At 43.0% G+C, this 23311-nt stretch overlaps 1 protein-coding gene across 2 annotated transcripts in view; it reads left to right on the top strand.

Annotated features, from left to right (window-relative positions):
• The window catches only part of SFMBT2 (Scm like with four mbt domains 2), a 957919-nt gene that overhangs the window by 178471 nt on the left and 756137 nt on the right, over positions 1–23311 (top strand). For both annotated transcript variants that reach the window (XM_069629673.1, XM_069629672.1), the window contains exon 3: positions 14280–14374. In XM_069629673.1, coding sequence (XP_069485774.1) covers positions 14280–14374 — 95 coding nt within the window. The remainder of the gene's footprint in view (positions 1–14279; positions 14375–23311) is intronic.

Below are 23311 nucleotides of genomic sequence, written 5' to 3'. Positions count from 1 at the left end.
CAACGAGCACCTGTTTAATTGCAGATTGAAGGGCTCATTAATGGAGACAGCCTCTGGTGAAACACATGCAGCTGTGCTGATCTAACCTCGTCAAAGCAAGAACAACATCAGAGTGAATCAGGCAAATGCATGTTAAGGGAGGGAGTCTGCACTGGGGATATACACTTGCTTCTTAATTGAATGAGATGTGCACTCTGGCAGTTGGCGCCCGCCGTCATATTTTTCGCATTGTGCAGTCTGTTTGGCAGGGATTTCCGATAATTATGTATGAAATCAGGAGAACAAGAATAGGATTGTTTTATGGAAGCTGCGATGTAAGCATCACCTCTTATTACTGTGCAGTGGCATTGGGAAGCGAAAGATAACGGTGGGCAAGTGAGGTGTACTCTCTGAATTGGAAGCCGCGGAGTAGGCACGGAATCTTCTCTGAATGGTTTCATTGTTGCAGAGGAGGATATCTGGCACCATTTCACCACTTCATATTTTCAATTGTATTATTAAATGTATCTTGGCAAGTAGAAAGGAAGTGCACATTCATGCTCTGTTCGCAAGGTGTTGAAGCGGCTGCCCCAGCTGGCATGACATGATCTCATAAATACATTCTGTATAATTTATGATGTATCTGCTAAGAAGAAATCAGGTCACCTGCAGACAAATGCTATAACAGCTGAATGATTGTTTTAGACTCTATCATGGCTCACTGATTAATTCTGAAAATTGGCTACCAGCCCCACCAATTGCATTCCTCCACTCTGAATGATCATTGGTCAAATGTGGGTCTAGAGCAAGCAGAGCTTACGGTTTGCACTGTAACTCCCATTTCCCCTATCTAGCATAGTCAATAGCAGTGGATTATGGGAATTGTAGTCCAAAAAATCGGAAGAGCTGCAGGTTGCAGTCTTCTGGTCAAGAGCCAGCAGACCATATGTTGGCAATTCATAGCAACCTTGTTTTGGGCTAAATACATTCCCAACCATGAATCTAACAAGCATGCCCAACGTAGCCCTTTTGGCAAAGTGCTCCCCCATATTACTTACCACGACAAGCAGAGGACGCAACATCCTTGATGGCCTCGCTGTACCATAGCTAAAAGGTAAAGCAGCTGCCACCTCTATAACTGATAGGCGTGATGGTAGGATGGACTATGCAACAGCTGGGAGACGTGGGTGTGCAGGTTGGGTGAAGGTGAAGATCTGGGAGTTCTGGGGGTGAGCAGAATGGTTTCTGTAGAGATGGGAATGGTCAGAGGGAGGAGCTGGTGGAGCATAGAATGACCTGGGTGGAGGAGGGGAGGGTCATCCCTTAACACCTGCCTCAGTTGAGCAATGCCTTAAGATTCCACAGCAAGCGTAGGCCTCATTACGAATCTGGTGATAACCCTGTCAGGCGCTGGTAAAATGTTAGTCCCCATTCTCATAGAATCAAACAGGACTCTATGGGAGCGGGGACTCTGAAGCGCCGGCACCGTTGCTAGTGCTTCCGTGAAGGGTTTGCCTTCTGTGGCCGATGCGCCACAGTAGGCACACAGTGGCCGGTCAGTAAACAAGGTTGATGGTGAGCTAACCGCAGCCTGTAGTTTGAAGATTTGCAGGCTAAATGTTCCCCGAGAGATTGAAAAGAACGGGAACACTTACATTGATCCCCTTATTGATCGATTCATTGTGTGATTGGTTGAACCCTTCTATTTCCTGGGATATCTAGGCGCTAAACCAAAGTGGCACTCATTGCCTCCGTAAAGGGTCATTCTTTCACAACTTAACATAAAATGACCAGCGGAGCGAGAGCACTGTATAGGACTCAAGTGGAGAGTACACAAGGTTGGACGGAGTCACCCCACTTTTTTCAGGAGGCCCCCCACTTTTTTCTGAGGGGTCCTTGGTTTGCTAATTTCTGGTTTTCTGGTCACGCCACATTCAATTGGTACGTTAATGAGTCCCCCCACTTTCATTTTTTAGGACTTGACGCCTGTCACTACACTCTTGGGGATGGATGGGGGGGCGTGGGCAGGGGGGTATTCCACTCTTTACCCACTATTCCAACAAAACACAACTCACTCTAATTGCAGATGGAAACTCAAGCAAGCGAGCAGGATTTCCTGCATTGAAATCATGCTCCAGCAGGGAGCATAGGAAGCCGCCTTGCAGGCCAGAGAGCTAAGAGAACATGTGGCTAGGAGTTTTTCTGGACAGTGAAGCTCTAATTTAATCTGCTCTGCTACAGGAAGCCAATGACAGGAGACCCTTGCCTCTGAGACATGGTAAACACTTCAAAGATGTACTACGTCTGAAGCATTTCATTTTCAGCACATGTATGAGATGCTTTGGTATGTGCACATTGAGAACATTATGTACACTGAGGCAGGAATTTAGCGTTGCATGAACACAAGTGCTCTGGCCATAATATTCGGAGTACCACAAGGGGCAAGCTTGTCACCCATGTTATTTAATATCTACATGCGTAGTTTATGCGATATCTTGATGAAGGCAGGTGTGTTTTTTACAAATTATGCGGATGACACGCAGCTGGTCATCGAAATTAAAGGGTCATACGAGGAGGACAGTAAAAGGATAGCAGACGTATATGGCATAATAAATGAGTGGATGCAGAGGAATTGGATGTGCCTTAACGACACAAAAACTGAACTTATGTTATTTGGACAGAACACCACCCTGGATAAATTAGGAATGGAATACGGGGATTTCAAGATTAACGAAGCCATAATTAAGGTATCAGACCAGGTAAAAACATTAGGAATGATGGTCAACTCAACACTAAACTCAGAAGCTCAGGTAAATTACCTGATTAAGAACTCGGCCTATTACTTGCGCTTAATGAGAGCAATTAGTCCTTATCTGGAGGAAAGAAACATAGAAACGATAGGAAGGGCAATTGTACTATCCAGATTGGATTATGGCAATGCCCTCCTGGTGGGAATCACCGTAAAAGATTTAGGGAGATGCCAAGTACTCGAAAATAATACAGTAAGGATCGTAAAAAAACTAAGAAAGCATGACCCCATCTCTCTAGCCAGGCAATCCTTGCACTGGCTCAGAGTAGAAGAGCATATTCAGTTTAAAACACTAACGCTTGTACATAAGTATCTTTTTGGCAAAGCTACCATTTATCTCAAAAATCGACTAGTACCCTATGCACCTCAAAGAAGCCTAAGATCAGAAGGTAAAGGACTGTTAGTAGTGCCCAAGTATAGGCTGAAACGAGGTTTAGGCAGATCTTTTGTGGTTCGTGCACCACAGCTGTGGAATAGTCTTCCTCAAACACTAAGACTGGAGGAAAACCACCAGATCTTTAGAAAGAAACTGAAAACCCTCCTGTTCACATTAGAAATCTATCCTTAGGAGCAGTCCCTGAAAGTGAGTGACCTAATTGTTAAGATGCATCTTATTTTATGTTTGTCGGTCTTTGTCTTTGTGTAAAGCGCCCTGATGCCTTCGGGCTACCGGCGCTCTAGAAGTAAACACATAACATAACATGCATGGCTCATAGTTGTGGCACCACTAATCTCAATTAATGTAAATGCGTAGAAGCTAACATCCTCTACAGTGGCCCTGATAAGTAGTTGTTTCTCATGACCATAGGGACATACCAACAGAGAGGGTCCAGGCAGTTAACTAATGGAGCATTGTAGATATTGCACACTAATGGCAAGAGGGGTAAACAATGAGGTACCCCACAAAAGGATTTCCTAAAACTGTAAATGACCACCTCCATTGCGGAGCTGCTCGGACATATCTTCCAGGAAACTCCCAAACCATCGAAAGTCATTATCTGCAACTCTTCTCATCTGGCTCAAACACACAAGCCAGGCTGGGCAGTCCATGGTACATAGCAATGGGAGGGGAAAGGTCTGAAAACACTTCATGGTGAAGGCATTCTTCTGCATTCTTCAAGGCATGACTCCAGATTCAGCGAGTGTGGTCTCAGTTCCATGATTTGGGCAAAAGAATGATTGGTATTTAAAGGGCCAGTCATTCTCAACCAGGAATGTCAGCACTGTGACAATGTTACTTTCTCCTAATGCGGGTTGGTGAGAATTAGGGCGTTTGCGATATGCAAACGCTGGACTAATTCAGGTGGCCCAGTCCAAGTTTGTACAGTGTGGACACCACCCACTCTTGAGTGAACCAAGCCTTCAAGGACGGATTTGCTGGTCAAGTCCATCATGGATGGAACCAAAAAAAGGGGTGTAATCTGCTCCCAGCCAGGCATGGGGGTCTGAGATGTAATTGGAAGGTTTCATGCTCTGCAGAAGAGTAACGTTCCCATGAGATCCCACTGCTTGAAATAAAAGTTCCACAATCCCAATGATGTCATTTGTTTTCCTAAAAGCAGTTTAACCGGGTTACATACACACTCTTCCACTAATTCTATCAGTTTCAGTGGAGTCTGCTTGTCAATCGCAGGAATTGTATGGTGTTAACTTTCTCCTTTAAAAAGAGACAGCTTGGCAACAGTTCATGTGAGGGAGAGGCTGGTTCTGGGTTTTTTCAGGGGATTGGCTAGTTTTCTGACAGAGCAAAAAAGACATTTGGGTGAAAATTTGGCCTGATCAGTTCGACTAACGCATCAGCCATTTTTGGCACCAAAGCAGCGTTCTAACTAGACATGTATACTCGATGTGTATTGTACCATAAGCTCAGGACATTGGTTTTCACGACATCATATGCCCGTTTCATGGATTTTAAAGCAGACATGCACTAAGGAAATGGATGGGCATGGCTTTTAACTTCCCATAATAGGTGTAAAGATTCCATCGAATTTTACAGGGTTATTACGTAAGCTGCTAAATCCGTAGAGAAAGATGCTTTGTAGACTGAGTCCATGAAGCCAGCCAGACTAGGTGACAATTCCGTCTGTACAAAGCTTTTACAAATCCTCTATATTATCACGTGTAGCCTGTGGGTGTCCCATATCGGGATTTTTCATTTACGAATCTAAAAAGCTTCATAAGGGGCTTCTGGCTTGGGAGGGTTCTGTTCGCTTGGCGGAATGTGGGTCCTCTATAAAGCAGCCGGCCAAGGACATACACCTATTCATGAAAGTGCAGTAAATTGGGCATATGCCCCACTCGAGGGATGCCTCATCCACACCAATGCCTGGGTGCCAATTATCCTTCCAAAGCGTAACCTCAGCATTGCCCGTGTTTTCCTGCTGCACAATGCAAAACCTAACACAACCGTACAATCCTGATTTCCAGCAATGACACCGGATTGCTTCTCCCCAACTGGTGCCCTGTGACATATTATAGGGTTTTTAATTATACTATTGAAATATTCCATGATGCATCCTGAGACTTCAGGTAGGCGACACTCGGATCAGGAACACCAGAATACACAGTGAGTATAAAAATAAGCCTCTTTATGTTACAGAGGTAAAATAAGAAGTTAGGCTGGAGAGCACAGGTATTACATCTATTCAGGTCCAGCTCCTAACCTGAGGTCCTGTCCAACAGACTCCACTGTAATTTGGGGCTTCCCAGCTTCCACATTCCAATGCACCTTTAAATATATTCTAAGTGCAGTCAGTCAGTATGCTATAGCCGTACTTGCAATCTAGGAAATAATCCCCAACAACAGAGTAACAACTAACATTAGTACCCGGCACGCGTGGCTGAACAGGAATACTGTGTGGTGATTGGCTCATTTGCGAGCCATACCACATGGTATTCCCGTGCACGCCGTGCGTGCCGGCTACTCTGTTCCCAGCGAGGGGCGTGGCAGCCCCCCAGCCAATGAGGAGGCTCGAAACGAGGCAATCCCCGCTTCGAGCTTCCCCATGGCTGGAGGCTTCCATCGTCCCCCGCAGGAGACTGCGGTACGTTTTTTGTTTTTTTTTCTTCCTCCCCATCCCCTCCCTTCCGCCCTCCCGACCCCACTTACCTTCTTTTTTCTTCTGGTCTTGGAAGCGAACGCGCTGGGAACACTTCTGTTCCCAACGCGTCCGCTCCCAATGGCCGCCATGGAAAGGGAAAACGGACTATGTTTTCCCTTTCCATGACAGCGGTCATGTTAATTTTTTTATTTTTTCTGTTCCGAAACGTGTCGGAACAGAAAAAAATGCCATTAGCACCCCGATCCAAAGGGTCAGGCTACTAATGGCAATAAGACCCTCGGCAGCGGGCCAATACCGCCGCAGGTAATGCCCAGGGGGCGTCGTTATAACTACGGCCCCGGGCATTACCTGGGGCGGTATTGGCCCGCCGCCTCGGGTCTTATTGCCACAATAAAATCATGTGCACACCACAAATTAATTTCCAAACCCTAGCATGTGCACTGAAATTACCCCATGTGGACCTTGGGAACGGTCGGCGATCAGGTCTCACAGCCTCTGCACTGACCACACTAAAGTTCAAGCTCCTCACCACATCTTGCAAATGAGCGGCGTATCTCTCAACAGCCCACACCCACCTGGCTCTTGCGCCACTCCCTCCCCTTTCATGCCGGCATTCTGTTCAAAATTGGATACAGCTGTTATGACGATTTAACCCTTCAGATTTTACCCACAAGCTCGGAATTTCACAGGGGAAAAGTCACAACTGCCCTTCCAATACCATATCTGGTCAAACTGAAAATAACAAAATGCCACGAAGAAAACATTTGCTGACGGCTCTCACCAGTCTTTGCTCCAAGAGTCTAGAATCTCACCCGATCAAACTGCTTCTTGCCTCTGCTCTTCTTCAATTCAATGAGATGTTAAAGCTTCTTCGCCTCAAAGATTATCAGAATATAGTCCTTACTAACTAGCTGCCCACCGAAGTGCATGCTTTACCCAGCCACACGGTTTTTTGTATTTGTATTTTTTGCAGGCAAGGACTTCATTTCTAAGAGAGTATAGATTGCACAAGTAAAGGCACCCTACCTAGGGTCGTCGCGGGTAGGGTGGATTGAGAAATGTCAGTGATAGAATACTCATGAGAAAAACCTGGGGATGAAAAGGATAATTGAAACGAATAAAGACCAGTGACCGAAGATAAGCAACACACATAAAGAGGATGACATTCAGGGCTTAGGGGCGGGTGGGTGGGGCAGTATTTACATGATTAAAATTGACCTTTTCATATTCCAATGAGTCATTATCAGGAGAGGCACAATGGAGGAGGCGATAGGTTGGGGTTCACACTACCACAGACAATGGAGCTTGAGACTGGTTTTGAACGGTTCCACTAATGGAGCGAAAGTGGGAGGAGGCACGGGGCATGGGGCAGATACGTGGATGAAAGAAGAAGAGCACAGAGTCTGAGAAGAAGAGTAGAGTGGGATACACTGCGTGGGGAAGAGGGGCGGGGGCAAGAATTACGGATGAGCAGAAGAACCCAGACTGAACTATCACCCAAGTGCAACCCACTACATCTTCTCCACTTGGACGTATAACACTGCTCTCAATTTATGGCCGCTGCTCTAAAACCTTGTGAAATACGAAATCAGCCAATCACTGAATAGTGCAATGCTGCATTTTTAAGTAAGCTATGCTAAGCTTTCTGATTCCTTTAAATAGGAAAATATGTCGACAAAGCCAGGAAATTGAGAGCATTTTACCATACTTTTATTTAAAATACATCTATATGTAAATGTTGCCGGTGATAGTCCTCGACGTAGACGTAGACTAGACCTTTTCTTCTAGTGGAAAAAAGAGAGGCAATCTTTTATTGGTTGTGAATCATGTCAGTCAATGCTGATCTACAAATTGGGAGAGAGGTGAGGGCGATAGAAATCTGATCTTGTCAGGGGTTGCATTTACCACAAACCAGCTGACCTTAAATGGTAGTTTACTAATATGGTGAAATGTTGTCTCACATGCAAAATGTTATTTTCTGTCTCCTCGAGAAAGTTATATTATAATTAATTACCGAAGAGGTTTCTATGCACGGATCAGGAATTCGAACCTGTGTTCTAAATGGACTTGCTTCCAAGACAAGAGCGTTGCCACTGAGCTATACTACCCGTATTACATAGTGCAAGGGTTAAATAACCTGTTCAAATTCCTAAGACAGAAGCTTACCGAAACGTCATGCTTCTCGTTTACATATCATTCTAAACTTCAAAACAGTGTATTCTTCATTATTACTGAGCCCCTTCCTTGCTCGAAGGTGGACTAAACTAGACTCTCTTTTAGGCTGTAATGAGAGCCAAACACAGCTCTGTTTGTTAGCGTCTTCGAGGTGGGCTTGTAAGGTATAAAAAAAAGGTGTGTTATTTTGCTTGGAATGGTAAATGATTATGGCATTTACTGGCACAAAGATGCAGTTATCCCTCTCGTGCAATGGTTTGAGACTTTGCCACAATTCAGACGTGTTAGTGGTAAAAAAAAAAGAGCACTGCTACCGGATTTCTGCATTCCACCTGGAATAATCTATGCCTTAAAAGCAGCTTACCCAAGGTGTCTATAAACGTGTTACATAATGTTAAATAGAATGTGTAAGTTACAGAGAGGTTTGGTTTCAATGGTTATGTGATGGTTGCAGTATTTGTAAATTTCGAAAATGTATTAAATACATGGATTTCAGCTACTAACATATTTCCACAAGGAAGACTCACAGACAAGCAACAGTCTGTGGACCTGGTTTACAAACATGTTTTCAGTCGGACGGTCCCATGTTAAAGCATGTTTGTAAATCAGGCCCGGGTGTCTCCAATGATGGTTAACTGGGGTAAGATCGAGCTCGGTGACAGGTGAGAAAAGACACTGGGGAATAGAATTCACCTTGAAGAGAGGGTCTGGCCAGTGATGTGCCCCTGGGGCCAACTTTTCAGCGTCTTTATCAACAGCACACAAGACTGCCTGGATGGAAAGTTGTGCATCTTTTCTGGTGACCAGGGACTCTTCAACAAAGTTGGTAACCTCATATGAGGTTATATTCTGAGGAATGAGAGCAATTTAAGCAAATGTGCACTAACAAAGATGCAATGTACAAACACACCAAGGCATACATTTGGGGCAGAATAATTAAGTGAGCAGTACAGGATAGAATACAGGGTGTTAAAGGTCGATGAGAAGAGGCTGGATCTTGGCCTTTTCTTATCCAGCGACCTCAGTGGTCGGTAATAGTGTGGCTAGGCAGTGTGGAGAGCTATGACAATATTGTGATGAACAGGTCAAGGCACTATGTAACCAGATTGGAAAAGCCAACTGTTTTGGCCTTACTACAGGTAGACCTATTTCCACTGTTGATACACTTTTGACATTAGAACTTTGATGTTATAGAATGTTGTTAACTTCATCCCAATACATTCAACATGCTACTACTAATCCTTACCTTTTCTTAAAAACAAAAAAAAATGACAGTCCCCTACTCCTGACATTGCAAATAAATAACAACCTATACCACAGGCATATCTACGGAATTCACCTGTGTGTTGTTACTTACAGACAGCAGTCAACAATAGAAGATGAGAAGATGTTCAAACGTGAGAAAGTGAATTTCTGTGACTTCAAATGATTCAAATCTCAGCCTAATGAGTGTTAGATGTGTTAATATGTAATAGTGGTGACATGACCCAGAAGAGCAAACTCCTGATCGCAGTTGCTTTGCCCAATGCTCTCCTGGAATAAATCAATTGGCTGCAAAGGCACACTTGAACAACGCAGTTATATTGCACCAGAAGCTGCTTAATAGGCTAATTATCCCATTACCTTTCTGAAAGTTGCTTTTGTAGGCTGAAATGACTGATGTAAATTACCTTAATGTGACAATAATATAGACACCACAGAGAATATGCCGCTGGTCAATCTAAATGGCTATCAGCATTAGTGCTTTCGCTGGAAGGGCTCACCTGTGTTTTCCAACGCAATGACTTTCCATGCTTTTTTCCCTTGTGAGGTTTTTGTTTAGTGCAGGTCCTGTGGAGAAAAGGGCAAGCCTCCCCAAATGCCACCCTTCTTGGTAGCGGAGCTCAGGCCGGGTAGCCCCTGGGGGAATTGCCAAGCTGCAGGAAAAACCATCCAAGGAAGGAAAAAACCTGTGTGATGTTATCCGTGAGTAAATTCAGATGAAAGGTTAGCTGAGGTGGTGATCCTGGCAACAAGGCAGTAAACGAGAACAAGGCTCCATAGAATATCACTCGTGAGCAGAATTCAGGCAGGATGATAAGGAGGAACCAGGACCCTAAGCAAGAGAATAGGAAGGCCAGGGGTAGGGAGGCAGGGAGGGCGAGAAAAGGCAAGGCAAGGAAGGCAACACGAGCGTTACCGAGTGCTTAGCTGGACACCATAGAACCAGCGTTGAGACACAATTTCTGCGCTCAGATTCTGCAATTAAGGATCCTGGGCTTCTGAGCTGGCGAGGAAGATCCAAGACTAGAACGCTCATCCCGCTTCATCACGGGAAGGCTGAGTGCCAATTTGGGAGTAAAAATGGTGCCTGCGACCCAGGACCGGAGTTTCCAGGAGGACCACAAGGCCCATGAGTGGCGAGGCATGACATTGGCTCCTCAAATCTGAGAAAAAAAGGTGTTAAGCCCATACACTAGCTGTACCGTCAGTTTTTATCTCACGTTTGGTGAGAAACATCACCTCTATAAACTGAAAAAACCAACTAAAAACACATGTATGATCCTGGCACATATCATTGATCTGCCTCACCTGTAGTACTTTACTCTGCAGAGACCACATGTTCATTAACACAATGATCCAGATATGAGCTAAAGTTCCTTATGGTGGTGCTCTGCACTGGAAATCCTGAGAATAGTCAAGCGAGGAGCTAGATCACCAAAGTTCATAGAGTACAGAAGAAAGTGGATGCACTTGACGGAGACATTTCAATTCTTCAAAGAAAGGGTCTTGAGATGAGACAATTCAGGAACAGGATCAGGGGCAGACAAGTGGTTTGAATTGCCACCAACAGGAGTATCAGGGGCCACAAATAAGTGATGTGTGAGACAAAGCATAGGGACATTCATACTATTAGAACTAAGAGAAAGCTGGAGATCTAGTTCTGGAAAAGACAGGGGCATTAGCAGATGTACTTGGTGGTAGGCAATTTGCTGCATTCTGCTGCTAGAGGCTAATCCAACTCCTAGAGTCTAACTATGCCAAACGCACGTTTCGGGCCCTTCACATGGCATTTCCGTGGCGATCCACACTCCCTGGAAGCGGATTTGGGAATGTTCATGAGCGTGGAGAAACTCTCAGGAAGACGTAGCGCTTCACTTTCTTCCTGAGGGTTTGCACATGGACACAGGCAATGTATGGTTCCTCTCTGCAGAGTAGTATGCTGGAGTGAGAAGACATGCAAAGTAGTAGTTATCATTGATGCATCTCCCTACCCCATACATCAAACTAGTTATATAAAAAGAGATTTATGGGTCCAACATTTTCACAGTGTAGGAGGTGGGCGGGGCAGATGTGACACTGAGGGCCCGATTCATGTAGTTTTTAGCACGGTTCAAAGTGAATTTACACTGTTGAAAAGTGACTTGCCACTGCCGACACAAACCATGATGGGAACTGTTTGAAGTGTATTTTTGCAGTGCAAAGTCAGAGCGCACCATCATGAAGGTTCGCATCTTCAGCAGAATCACCAGGTTTCCCTGTTTTTCAGTTCTCGCAATGGTGCGTCTCGATACCCCCCTGTGAATCTGCACCACATGATATACCGCTGCCACCGGAGCGCTGGCAGATGCTGCAGAAAAAACACAACAATCCTACTCCCACTTTTTTCTTCCACGCTCCACGGATGGGTAAATGAGGGCCCTAGATGGACCTGGTGAGACTCTCTATAGATTTCAGTGGCTGCAGGAGTGCACAGCCACTGTCACATTGTGTGACATTTCAAAACGCAATGTCATTGAGGATATCTGAGTGGCAGTCTGTCAGACAGTGCGGTGCTAATGGTGTCATTTACAATAAGGTGTTTCCCTGAGAAGACTATCCAGTACTATCATTACATGCCGAGAGCAGAGCCATCTTAAGCACTTTGTGGGTCCGGGCCACGGACACCTCTGGGGTCCCCCTCCAGCAAACCAAAGGAATTAAGGAATATAGAATATCTAGTGCGCCGCACCCCGTGTCACGATAACAACCCATAGCTTGATACGCTGCCTCGCAGAGATCAAAATAAGCATGCTAAACTCCCTTTCAGATACCTTACACTCTTCATTCGTGTTGTAATCAGAGTGATAAACAAGTAGCATTTCAAGGGCAACATTAGTATTCTACGACAAGGGTACTTGTTTTCAAGCATAGGTACAGCAAATATTTCATCAATAGCAGCCACGTGGAAGGTATTCTGAACATAGTATAACTACAGGACACAGATTCTATGACAAAGGTACACATAACCCGGAATAGTCAAAAGACTCAGATTAGCTGCCTCAGAAACAGCAAAAGTGCTCAAGCATGGATCCCGACGTCCAATGAGAAGCAACGATATAACTACACATACCATAGCACAGAGAGTGGATGACATATAGTGGATGACGATTTCAAGATACCAGGAAGGTGTCTGTATCCAAACAGACTGAGATGAGAAGTGGGACATGGTTTTCAAGCAGTGTTGCCATTCGAGAGCAAAGAAACAGGTGTCTGTGGTGTGTAATATATCAATGCTCACTATCATTATAGAGGAAGCAACACTATACATAGCCAGTGAAACCATGAATGAGTCTTTTTTAAAGATCATACCCTGAGAACGAAATCACTCTGAGGGGATGACGATTTTGAAAGGTTTAGGGATTTGCAATTTTGACAGGTGAGGAAATACAAGATTAACTGAGATATCCAGGATCACACATTGATTGAGAGGTGAAGCTGGGATTCATACCCACTCTGCAATTTCTGCTCTTTACCAATTTCTTTTCTAGTTTTTACCCTGAACTAAAATGATTCCATTTTACAGAACTGACTTGGAAAATATGAAAATCACATAACCCAATATAAACATTTTAAAAAACAAAACGTTATAGAAATCTATTATGCAAAATGGGAATGATTCTAGCTCATTTTCTCCATCATCAAGGGAAGTATATAAATACCAGAATACTAATGGATGTGATCTTGAAAGATTTCAGATAGGTTTCTCTTTTGTATTTAAAAGCTTTAAATACACCCCCAAACACAGGCTTGTGCAATGGTATTTAAAAACGTGCAGGAAAACATTTGGATTGTACACAAAAGCAAACTGTTTTGTTGTCACATAAGCATACCTTAAATTATGCTTGCAAGAAGCCTGCAATATCTGGTCTGCTCTCTTCTGTTTAGAACTCCTTCCACTCAAATGGCCTGCATGATAGGAACGATCAGGCCAAACAATGCCACCAATATGTGAGAAGCAAACCTTTTTATAGAAGGCAGTACAGCACTGTCAGTGATATAAGATTTGTCCAGGATCACTGCATCGGCTGCTGGCAAAGCCTGCTGGCTTTGGTTACACAGTCTGGAATTTGGATACATAGACATCTCTAACACTTTATTGTGATCATTGACGTTGCCTGCTAGGTTTTACAACTCCCCATCTAAACAAACCCATTTCTAGACCTTCATCATACTGACGCTATGTTAGTTTCTATAGCAAGCGCTATCTGGTGCAGGTACATTGGTGATGATAACACCTGGAGTGCTATAAAACAAAGTACATATACATGCAGGCGTAACAACTTTATACATTCGAAACACTGAGTCAGCCTTCCTGGAATTTGGTATTGTAATCTTGCATATGAACACATATCTCTGCAATGAGTGCCTAACACACTGAGCTATCCCCTGAACCATTGGGGCACTCACATTTATCAATATGTATTTCAACTTTGGCTATTACACTTGATCAATATTATCCCCACAGAAAGGTGAGAAATCTACAGGTTTTGTGCCATGCAAACTATGTATACCATAGTGAACATAGCATTACCTGATGAAAAGATCAGAAATAAATGTTCTTGTTAACAACAGACAGAAAATAGTTTTAGCCTTAGCACCACACCATAGAAAATCCTGAGGTGTAATACTTTATTTTGTTGACTTAGGGAAACTGACTTACTTTAATAAGGCTCCTTCTTGGGGCCCCCTCCAAGGTGGGGGCCTGGGCAAGTGCCCCTTTTGCCCTCCCATAAAGATGTCTCTGGCCGGGAGGATAGCTCAGGGGGTTTGTTTTGGAAGCGAGCCAATGCAGAGCAACACAGGACTGAATCCCGGTCTCACGCTTAGAGACTGGCCTCCGCTATTACGCGCGTTATAAAAGATTCATGGGTTTTTGAATGAATTCAATGTGCATGCTGCTAATGTATTGGCCTCTATTTCACGCTAGTCTTTCATCCTGATTTTTTTGACAGAGGATGGTTCGAGCACTGAAGAGGCTGACTTCAACTGGGATGAATACCTGGAGGAAACTGGTGCAAGTGCTGCTCCTCACACATCATTCAAGCATGTATGTTCCAAAGATGGCTTTCTCTTGATTGTTTCATTTTAATGTGTTATTCGGTCGGTGGGTGTTATGTAGCCAGATACTGTGCCATTTGCACAGTGAAAGTAACATAGCTTGGTGGGTTTGGTGTTTGCTGCTGATATCTATGCATCTCTGTGTAGAACCTGAAAGATGCTGCGCTGAGCCCACTTGAGCTAGAGTCCACTCAGCCTTTCCTTCTTCTGATGGTGACAGTCTGAGTACCACAGTGCTGGGGTATTCATAGCACATTAGCACCCTTGTCTCAAAATGTGGATGGGCTCAGCCAATCAGGTTCAAGATTTCTGAGTGAATTCTAGGCATTATTATCCTGTATTAGTCGGAAAGCCTCATCTTTGCTTGGCTGTTACTGCCTGCTCCCTCCACCCGGGCTGTAATGCCTCATTGTTATTACAACCCTATTGTGCTTCCAGTGGCATAACAGTATAAGACCATTCCCCACTTAAACATTTGGTGCGGGGCCCCTGTGATCCTTGCTACCCACAGAAATGTACAGCAATGGGTCTACCAGGGAGTCTGGTGTGTGGTGTTAGGTAGTGCTTTATGAATACTATTATAATTAGTAGTGTCTGTGTCAAAAGGTCAATATTGTCTTTGTAGTAAAACGTTTCTCATCATTCACATCTGCTCACCCATAAGCCCAATGAACTACTGTAATGGGGTAGATAAATATGCAGGTAATAGCCACCACACCTACACAGATGAGTATACAATTACAGCTTCCTATCCCTGCCCAGTAGCATCCAGGTGATAAACGATACCAGCTGAGACAGCCCTACCGCTCCAAGATTCTAGTTGTGAAAGATGGAACTAAGACCATGAAGTTGTTGTTATGAATAGAATAGATTGTGTGACAAGTGGGGTAACAGGTAGTTGCTACTATATATATATAATATTAATAGAGAATAATTAGATGACTATGCAGATACAAACAAAGTACACGTAGCTGAAACAAGTACATATAGACATGAAGAGCACATAGACATGAAGAATATTCCCACATAGGGACATGATGGACATATCCATGCAGACAGGAAGAATACTTGCGCGTAAGCACAAAGAACATACACACGTATATATGTAGCCCCTAAAACCATTAACATGTAAGAGATTCAGTACACAATATGGCGAAGAGGCTGCAGCAGGTCTCAGAATTACCAATGCCTCAGAACTCCAGATGTTGAATTTACAAACAGACATGTACTCTAGAAACTCATGTAAGGCCTAAGTAGTAGCTCACGATTAGAGCCAAGGTCAGAAACTAGGAAGGGAGTAATGGATTAACTGAATGCAGGCACGATATAACAGTTCCCTAGGACGAGAAGCGGTAGACTCCCCAGTTAATCAATTTTAATAAGAGCACAGACAACCATTGATGTCCTAGTGCACGACATCAGCAAGCCAAAAGACTTTGCATAAAGTAACTGACTAGCACCATAAGTGGCCATAAAGAACAAACACAACATGCACATTAGAATTAGCTAAAACCTTATTAAATAGAAGAACATTCACTCTCAAATAAGGTACCCATGCACGTAACTTAGATACAAGAAACACTGGCTATTCTTTATGAGCCAAACACAGGACACATGCAGAACTCCCTCAGTATGCACACAGACACAAGATGGCCCACAAGGCCAAATTCAAATGATAGGGAAGGCCTCATCACCTCAGGATTATTAGGAGTATTCTTTAATTGAAAATATGAAAGACCATGGAAGTCTCTTCCCCCACTTGTGCCTCACTCATATCTTGATGCCATGTCAAAGTGTCGAAGGTTGGTAAGCTAGATGCCAACCAATAAGAAATCCCTGTGCCACAACACCTATAATGGATGCGACCAACCAATTAACTGTCTTTATAATGATGTATTAGAAATAGTATCTGTAATAGGAAGGGTCCAGGTGGGGCCATCAGATAGGTATCCATCAATAGAGTGACTGACCCATATACATCCTATATATATAGTATAAGCCATTAACCAACCCCATTTCCCCATAGGTTTTTGTAAAAGTGTGATGTGATGATATTGATGATGTAATTATTATACATAACTTGCTTGCAATCATTGGAAAAGTGAGAGCTAGGAGATGAAATGCTTGTATGGTTTCTTTGTTTGGATTTGTTGTTTGAATAAAGCTGGGTTTTGACGTGCACTTTAGTCCTTGATCATTGAGTATTATTCTGACTAATTCTGTGATCCTGGATGCACCTTAACACTCCAGTTGTCTTTTGTGAAGGTGCACATGCTTATTTTTTCTTTTATATTTTATATGTTTCTTTATAACATTTTCATAAAGGACTATCAAAAATACATGTTTAACAAGAGGGCGTTGTCCCCAAACATAGCACTATGCACTACCGCAGCCTTCTGTAGACCCCTAAGGTAGTAATCTATGGCCTCCATGGTGTTCAATACTATGGGGGCAGTCTGTGGATTCCTCTATGCACTTCCAGCCTCCTTGTTTGACCCTATTATACCACTGGGGTTAAATAACTGAGAAAATAGACACACATACATACGCTTCTGTTTCTCTCATCCCAGCCAAACCTTTCTACAATAATATGTAAAATATATAGATAAGAACTAGGGGTTATCTTTAAACACTAATCTACCCCATCCTCTGCCTGTCCATGTGATCATGGGTCAGGTTTCCATTGGCTTTGTGCATGCTATGCTGCATTCTTCTTATGAGCGCCTCTGTGCATTAGCACCTGGAGCGTTTCAAGTCGCAAATGGAATTACCAAATAAATGTTCTTGCGCCCAAATAACCAGACAGACTCAACGAATATGGCAAAATACTACTTTATTATCAGTTCAATAAAGTAGGGATACCTGACGAACAGATTCTAGCTCACACACGCATTTCAATGACACTAAAGATGTTATACCTCAACATACAACAGCTATGACTTCATCCTATGTGGCAAACAATAAAAACTTACCGGGTGGAGAGATTGCTTTAAGGGAACGTATATACCTATAGCTTATATAAGTGTTAGAATCATCATTGATTGCCCCTTATCTCGTAGGCACATCTTGAACAACCTCTAACTACGTAAAATGCTGATAATAACATAATACCATCAGCGGATAGGCTTCTGCAACAATGTATGGTCCACCATGACAAAGGCCCTCATGATTGCTTGGCACTCTTTTCCAACCTTGGGCATTCAGCTTGTTAGCAGCACGTAAGCAACAAAACCCATGTGCAATGGAAAACATCAGACAACTGCCCTCCTTAGCTAATAGGCCTACCATCTCTCATCAGTTAGGCCCACAGCTAAGGCTTCTTCTCTGAAGATGACCTTGCTGACTATTCTCTTCCTGAGAACTTTAAAGGGAGTGAAGGCACATTGCTATCTTCTGGGGCTTTTTGAATAGGCCTGGTCTTCTGGTCTTGTACCACGTGTGAGGAGACTATGATTATGTCCATTCTGTACTTTTATTCAGTGCAATTTGATTCAATTATATTAGGTCTCTGGAGACGTGGTTGCTCCGTCTTGCATGGACTTTCTGCATCTTTGATTGTTCAATATTTGGCACTGACAATTATTCACTCCTTTACTTTAATCTATGAGAAATATGCCTTACGTACATGGCTTATCCTCTTCAACTCCTTTCGTGCCTTGCAGTTGATTCTTGTTATGGTATCCTTGAATATTTGTCCCTGCACCAGTGTGTATTACAGAGCCTGTCAGCCATGCAGCCTTGGCTTTTCTCCTCTCTAGGCTTCTCACTTACTATTATACAATGCCGACATCCATTTTCTCAACATTGCTGCTTTACTCGCGTTATATTTCCTACTTTAACATGCTTCTACATTGTCTTATCTACCTTGGGTTTATGTGTATGTACATCTACTCTATCTCTTTTTACTTATCATCTAAGTGTTTATGGTTTTCTTCATCTTTGCATTTATATTTACTTTGTCACTTTAGTCAGACCTTCATTCTCCAGATATCCATACATCAGATTTAGTTTGCCCACATATCTTCTCTTCTTCATGACATCACTTCACACCTGTCAAACTTTACTTATAGTTCTTCAATTTGCAGTGCTCTCTGTAGGCTCATGTCTACTGCATCAGTTTGGGGATAAATTCGATACGGTTGTGTGAGTGCATAACGTCTCTCATACCTTCAATGTTGTATTTGGATGATACCAGTGTCATGCACAGTGTTCTCTTGCTGTTCTTCCTATATAATGGAGGTGAGGGGGGGCTCTATAAATGACGTGTACATCTGCTTCTCTATATTCTCCACTCTGGTCGAGGGCTTGACTACCTCCTCAATTTTCTGCCCTTTTTTTCACACTGTGGTTTCTTCAGAATCCATATCTTTGTCAACCTCTCAGGTCACTTGCATTTATTATGTGTTCATTCACACTTCAGGTCATATAGCAGCATTCCCCAGTCATTGAAAAAACACCCAGCGTCCCACATAGTTCTCATGGTCCTTCGGATACTGAAACTCTGTTCCTGGGTGTACCATAGGGCTTCATTTCAGGTGCTCACGGGTGGTGTTTCAAGTCTGTGTGTGCTCATTAGCCACAGCATTCACATTGATCATTATCTTCATCCCAATAGCTTTATTCGCTGTCTGATCAAATTGTCCTATGTTTATTCTTATAAGACACAATCCCAGCAAAACACTAACACTAGCATTGCTCCCAACATTTTGAAGGCATTTGCCAACCAGGTTGGAACCCACAAGAACAGAGATGAAAACCAATCTTCATCTTCAATCTAATCTACTTCTTCTTCCATTTTCATATGCAGAATTGACATAGTTATTGCTTCTGTCAGGGTTCCATTTTTTACATTTTGGGCAGGTGTGTATATACAGCAAGAAGACCCGATCTTGGCACAACGCCTGCTTCCATTGCTGTAATTAATTCTCGGATGTACCTGTTCTGGAGGGTCATGAGTCTGAAGGCCCTCAATTCTTTTTTAATCGCATTCAATCCTTTTATTGCTGTATTACTCATTTGTAGAAGTTCCTGGTGATTGGTATTCACTTGGCATTTGCTGCAGCCTGATTTCCTGGCATGAATATAGCAGTAAATTTCACTGCTGTCGTATGAAACAATTTCTGCTCATCTGGAATCTCGTAATAAGCCTCTATTGATTTTGCAGAAAAATAGTTCCCTCTCTACTGTCGGGTGAGGTTAAGGGATCTCTTCTTCCTTTGTGCAACCATTTTTGGAAATTCGGCAATGTGGAGATCACTTTGGAGGACCACCAACACAAGATCATGTATTATCACTAGAGAACATATTCCTCCCCAATTTATAGCTAGCTTCATGTAAGCTTTGGATCCACAGGCCCAATAGTGGTCCATCAACACAGCAGTTCCTCCTTTCATTCCTGGAAAATCAATTATTTGCCTGCATCCTTATTTTCTACAACTTTGATCAGACCTCTGTTTCTGAAGCGCAGTGTCACATTTTTCATTGGCAATATGGATGCCAGTCCGTCTTCTTCTTCAACCCATGTTAGTAACTTTGAATACTTGGCCCATTCCTTAAGGCATCCATCATTTACTACTTGCACTATCTTTACAGGTGCCGTCATCAACAAGTGTCCACTGCATCCCATCATTCCTTCTTCCCATTCTGTACTTGTGGCTAATTCTTCATATACCGATAGCTGAGGTCTCTCCCAGCATCCTGGCAATCCTGGCGTTTCCCATGTGTCTGAACAATCCTGTCATTTTGTTCAACAATCCTCATCTCAACTCAGACCACTATATGGGTACAGGAGCGTTCTTCTCTTCCAATTTATCATCTTCTGTGTTTTTCTGTAAGCATCTTCATATGGGAATGTTATCTTTTACATCCATCCCCGGGTTGCCCATTTCCCTTTAAATTTTCCTCTTGTCATGCATGCTGCTAGATGGCTGAGGAACTTGATCTCTAGGTATATCTCGTGCTATACATGTTCTGGCTGTTCTCATGGCATAAGGGATGAGAGAACATACATAGCAGCACTCATCTAACGTTCTTCTCCCCAACTCACTCACGTGCTGATACCCCATGTTATTTTTTAAATGGGCTGAATTATCAGGGCATGTATTTATATCCTGATAATCTTCTCCAGCATCCATCTTAAGTTTGTTAATTTGTTGGAAATATCACGGAAAATATCACTTGTGCTTTTGTTAGGGATAGAAACAACTGTCTCATTGTTAGACACTTCACTATATTGTAAAGCATCATTTGACGAAATGCTACAATAATAAGGAAGTAAACACTACACATTGTACAAAATGTGGCTACACAAAATATTGCAAAAGAATGAATGCGTCATACTGCATTATGCGTATTCATCAGTCTTCTTGCTAGCAATGTGTATCTTATGAATTGGAAGATCCCCATTCTCTTTTAATCAGTGTTTTGTTCTTGTTATTCTTAATAACAACCAGACTTTTTTGTAACAAAAATTGTATTAGTATTGCAGTGATGATCTTGCGAATAATGGGGGCTGGCGTAGGATTTCCAAGAAAGGTAACAATATTAAAATGTCTTCTCACTAGAGCTGGGTAGGATCGAAGTATATAAGTGAAAACAGTATACAGGAATGTGTGCAATGTTATAGGCAGCATAAAGTGTTGTGTGCGTTCTTCTTTTTATTTCTTCAAAACATTGGGCCTCCTGCCAAGTTTGCCGGTCCAGAAATAAGGGTGCCGGTGACCTTGTTTCCATACCGGCAAACTATGGGTTTGCCTGCCGGAGCTGATGTGCCTGACAGCTCTGACCCTGCCGGGCACATCGGTCACGGTAGTGTATAGGGGTGTTGACCCCACCCCCCAACTGAGAACAAATAACATGATAGGCAGATCAGTGGTTCCATTTTTTAAGGTAAAAAGTGCACAGTTACGCATTGCATATTTGGGTTAAAATGACCCAGGAAGTGAAGGGTGCTTTAAATATCACACATATATCATGAATTTGTAAAAATATATTACATAAAGTGAGACATTTTTAAATAATTAATTAATGGCTCCCTGTAGGTAGCACAGTGGCAGACTGGGATACATTTCAAAATGGATGCCCAAGAACAAAATGGTGTCCACTTCTAAAGACCGGTGTGGAAAATATGACTCATGTTGATACAGTAGGAAGTCTTTGGCAGCATCTTGGAGTGAGATAATTGTGTTTGGGAGGTTGGAACTTGGCAGAAAAAGCAGACAAGACTCATGATGAGAAGGCATAATGTGTTGATGTCAAGTATGACTAATGTGGCTTGGTGAGCAGCAGATAAATCATCCAATCATAGGGAAGGGAGGGTTTTTCTCTGGCTAAAAGGACCTATTAAATATATGCTCTAACAAAGTAGTAACTTTCATGAGGATGTTGCATCATCCAAAAAAGCCTATATAAGCAGGTTGAAGGCTAAATGCTGGTGTGTGTTTTTTCAGAAGTGTCTTATAACCTCTAATATATACTGCTGTGAGAAACACACAGGCACCTGTTCTTTTGTCCCTGCTCCTTGCCTCAAAATGAATTCACAGATGCCAGAAAGCTTGATGAGAAGATATCCCCCTGATCAGTAGGCACAGCCATTACAGAAGCACCGGCACTGTTAACAACGGTGCCAGTGCTTCTGTGTTGGGGATTAACAAAACTACCAGCACCTGACTTCCCGGCCACCAGACTTGGAATCTCCCAGTGGCACTGGCAAGTCAGGTGCTGCTAATTTTTTACGGGTCTAGTGGTAACCCAACAGTAGCACTGGCAGGGTTACGGCCGGACCCGTAAATAGGCCTATTGTCTCTTTTACCTAACAGGATTAGTTCTGTGAACACTGAACAGTTTATTTGTTTCCCTTTAAACTTGGAAATGATCGAAAAGTTTGAATTGTTTTTATTTCATCTGTTCTTGGTAGCCGATCTAGAATGCATTTGTGGAACTTCTTCTCTTGCTTCACTGTCAACGGGTCCCAGACGGCTAAGGGTCTCTCACTTGTAAAGCTTTACGTCATTGAGATGCTGCCAAGCTCGTATTCTGTGGATCTTCACAGCAGTGGGGTTGACCTGCTCCAATAGATATGGTTCTTCAAAAGGGGGCTTATTCCAAGTGCAGAAAAAACACTTGATAAGCACTTGCTCCCGTGGACACAAACTAGGTGGCTTTAACAGTTTGCATGGGTTGATTGTTTGTCTGCTGTCTTCTTCAATCTTCTTCGACACTCCCTCTGATTTTTGATCTGTTGGGAAATAAAAGAAACACTAGCGGTTATATTTGTCAAATAATCATGCATCTCATCCCCTAATGTTTTGCTACACTATGGACATCCATTTCTATTCGAGTGGGAGGAGCAAAGGGTACTCTCATGGGGTGTGCAGTCACCAACTCGTCAGGGGTCAGGCGGTAATCTGAGCCAAGCTGGTTTCTCATTAGAAATAAGGTAAGGTGTAGGCAAAGTCATCTTTATCTTGGCTATCATCTCTATAAGGAGTCAATTTAAATGCTCACAAATGCCATTTGCCTGTGGGTGATAAGCAGATGAAAATGTATGTTTATGCCTAATAGAACAGTGATTTGTTCAAACCTCTCATTTACAAAATGCAGCCCATTATAAGACTGTAGGACTTCACATACACCCCATCTAGGAAACTCCTTGTGTAGGAGAAATTTGGCTGCAGATGTGGCATCGAGGTGAATGCATGGACCTGCCTCAATCCATTGGGAAAAGGGACACCCTACTACTAACAGATATCTGTAGCCATTGCATGTTTACGACATATCCACATAATCTATATGAGATGCTGAAAGGGACCATTTGGGTGGGGTGTTTCTACTTTCACTGTTCGCAAGGTATGCCATGCGTGAATCTCTGACAGACAATGCAATCCACAATAAACTATGCAACGTATCCTAATACATTTGGCGAAAG

Source organism: Ambystoma mexicanum, chromosome 12 (assembly GCF_040938575.1).
Source record: "Ambystoma mexicanum isolate Mex_15411 chromosome 12, UKY_AmexF1_1, whole genome shotgun sequence".
NCBI lineage: Eukaryota > Metazoa > Chordata > Amphibia > Caudata > Ambystomatidae > Ambystoma > Ambystoma mexicanum.
The sequence above is the reverse complement of the archived record's forward strand: the minus strand, read 5'-3'. Positions and strand labels throughout refer to the sequence as shown.